The 3,066-nt window shown below is 39.4% G+C and overlaps 1 protein-coding gene across 1 annotated transcript in view; it reads left to right on the forward strand.

Moving 5' to 3' along the window:
* Positions 1–3,043, forward strand: part of COL4A5 (collagen type IV alpha 5 chain) — a 439,164-nt gene extending 436,121 nt beyond the window's left edge. The window contains exons 50-52 of the mRNA XM_007952435.2: positions 1,093–1,207; positions 1,555–1,727; positions 2,962–3,043. Of these exons, the coding sequence (XP_007950626.1) occupies positions 1,093–1,207; positions 1,555–1,727; positions 2,962–3,043 (370 nt within the window). The remainder of the gene's footprint in view (positions 1–1,092; positions 1,208–1,554; positions 1,728–2,961) is intronic.
* Positions 3,044–3,066: the final 23 nt, after the last annotated feature.

A 3,066-nucleotide genomic window follows, 5' to 3' on the forward strand; every position in this document is an offset into this window, starting at 1 on the left:
GGAGGAGGAAGCGATAGCTGGAAGTTTAAAGCGTGAATAACTAAGAGGAAAGTGGTATCATTAATAAAGATTTCCTAGGGTTTGCCCCCTTGGAATCCTGTTTAACTCACTCTCCCAGGTATATTGGATATTGCCATTTTCTGTATGATCCATGACCTGATTGATCTAGGATTCCAGTGACCGTAAAGAAGAAATGACTGAAAAGCCTAGATTCTTGAACATTGAATATAGAGGTTCAGCTTCTCTCAGTAGAAAATTTATAGTGCTCTTTTTAATACATTTACCCAAATCCTAATGAGAATTTTTGTGTGTGTGCATACATGATTTTTGTCAGTTCTGCCTCTTGAGAGTAAGGGGTCCCCTAAATATATTCCCTATTATGTGGGTAAGCTGTTTATGCCAAATAGACCTTAGTCATTCAAGGAGGTCCCTTAATGCACTTTACTTATTAAAAATTTGCTAGACAGCTGTATTTACTCTGTTGCTGTTTTACTTGATTTATATAGATTATAGCCACATCCCCAAGTGACTTGGGTGTTTTCCCAGCATTCTGGATATGTTGCATTTCTCTAGATATAGCCAAATGGTTAATGAGCGTCCTTTGGACCAAGGATAATGAGTGGGGATTGAGAATGTATCTGTTTCTTCTCTGTTCCAGTTTACCAGACATTGTTCTTACCAAAGTTTCAGTATTACTAAATGTCTACCCTTTGGTTAGGCACATGACAACAAGTAGTATGTGCAGTACCCTAGGCCAAACTCTTACAGCAATTATGGCATTGACTATAGCAAGTATAAATGTAGATTTAAGGAAGAATGGAAAATGAAAATGCTATATAGCAGTATAGCAGTGACTCTGCAGTTTCTTAGGGGAAAAAAAACTTACTCTTTTAATTTATAACTTTATTTATGAATATTTGGAGACAGGGCTTAAGCAAAAGCAACTCTCAAAGTATATTTTTCTCCTCTTTTTCTGAGCATTGAAGACAACTTACTGGTCCTCTATACCGGGAAGTCTTTCAAAGAAGAGGAACTGCTGTTTCCTACATACTCACTTTGTAGATTATGTTTCCTCTCCCTTTTCCTTACCAGATGTGCAGTATGTGAATCTCCAGCTGTGGTTATTGCAGTTCACAGTCAGACCATCCAGATTCCTCATTGTCCTCAGGGATGGGATTCCCTGTGGATTGGCTATTCCTTCATGATGGTAGGAAACCTTCTTCCTTGCCTTTGTCATCATAGCTAACTGTCCGTCACATCTGCATTTTTGTCCAATATGAGGAATACCTATCACTTGCATAGAAAGAACCTTGACTCTCAAATAGCTTCTGTCCAAGCTCTGTGTTCCTCTCACACATTTTCTGGAACATATTTTCATAATCTGCCTATTGCTTTTGCTGACCACCCTTGGTGTGGATACTATTGTCTTACCTATAGCCATAGTTTGTTCACTGGATTTGCAGTTTGGGCCAAGCTCAACACACATCTTTGGGGTATTCACTAAGATATTATGGCACCTGGGTATTGTCACACATTTTACCTTGTCTTTTCTAGCACACAAGTGCAGGAGCAGAAGGATCAGGTCAAGCCCTGGCCTCCCCTGGTTCCTGCTTGGAAGAATTTCGTTCAGCTCCCTTCATTGAATGTCATGGGCGGGGTACCTGCAACTACTATGCCAACTCCTATAGCTTTTGGCTGGCAACTGTAGATGTGTCAGACATGTTCAGGTAAGGTGCTTATGGTTTTAGTTCAGGTCCTAAGCTTCCTTCAGAGAGGCTAGGGAAGAGAGATACAATTCATGAATTATTTATACCCAACAAATGTTAGAAACTGCTTGGTCTGTTGTCTTTACTCTTGTTTTTTCTCCTTGTATATGTGGCCCAGGTCAGAAAATTAGACTGCTCTTAGTTAAGTGTGGTTTGACATGATTTAGTAGTAATCCTTCAATAGCAAATCAATAATAAGTCAGCAGCTGTTCATCTAGACTGAGTCCACTACAGAAGTTGAAGCAGTAGTCTGTGTTCTCTCCCCCAGCCCTAGAGTTTCCTTTCCCAGTACTTTTTCAAGGCTCTCATCTACATATCTGAATGAATAAGACCACATATAATAAATACATGTACTTCAGGATTCTTCCATCTATTTTTTTTCAGTTTAAATTCATATTTATTTGTTTCTTCTTTTGAATTATTATCATGTATTCATCTTCAGTTGCCCAGATCATCCTCATTCAGGAACTATTAGAAAAATGTATATATATATAGAGAAAGATGAATAGACAAACATAACAGTGATGGGGAAAAGAATCATAAAAAATACACTTGACCACTAACTGCTCTTAGGCCATAGCAGTTGCTGCATTAGAACACACTGCTTAAAAGTAAAGCATTGAGAACAATGTGGAACAAAACTCAAAATCATTTTTGGGGAGAAAAAAAAAAGCAGGGAACAGATTTGCTGGCCCGATGGAGGCTGGTGGAACCACTGAGACTATGGCCTCTAGCTGCCCTTCAGGTCTGGAATTGAACCCACACCTGTGGTTTCCAGCCAAACAATAGACAGGCATATGACGTGAGCATTTACACTAGGTAGATACACTCCTTGGAGAGAACAATCATGAGAGAAAGAAGGGCTGCTCAGGCACAGGGAGACAGCTCAGGGGGTAGGAGTGCATAGAGGGATGGACACAGGGAAGAGGTAGCTATCAGGAGGAAGTAGGAGGGGAGATGTTGCATTGGGCTAAATTGTGGTCAATGTCATGAGACAAAGTGTAAGTGAACTGCTATATGCTTTCCATATTTGCTCTGTAAATTTTCACCCAAATCACAATAAAAAAAAGTAAAGCATTGAATTATTGGGAGAGCTACTAAATACAAAGAGAATGTTCACGTATGAATCTGAACCAATAATAGAACTGAAATACCAGAAAAGACTCATGTCATTGTCTTGGTTCTTATTTCCCAGCAAACCTCAGTCAGAAACGCTGAAAGCAGGAGATTTGAGGACACGTATTAGCCGATGCCAAGTGTGTATGAAGAGAACATAACATTTTGAAGAATTCCTTGTGTT

Source organism: Orycteropus afer, unplaced genomic scaffold (genome assembly GCF_000298275.1).
Source record: "Orycteropus afer afer isolate SDZICR_OR568_19922 unplaced genomic scaffold, OryAfe1.0 scaffold00336, whole genome shotgun sequence".
In the NCBI taxonomy this organism is placed as follows: domain Eukaryota; kingdom Metazoa; phylum Chordata; class Mammalia; order Tubulidentata; family Orycteropodidae; genus Orycteropus; species Orycteropus afer.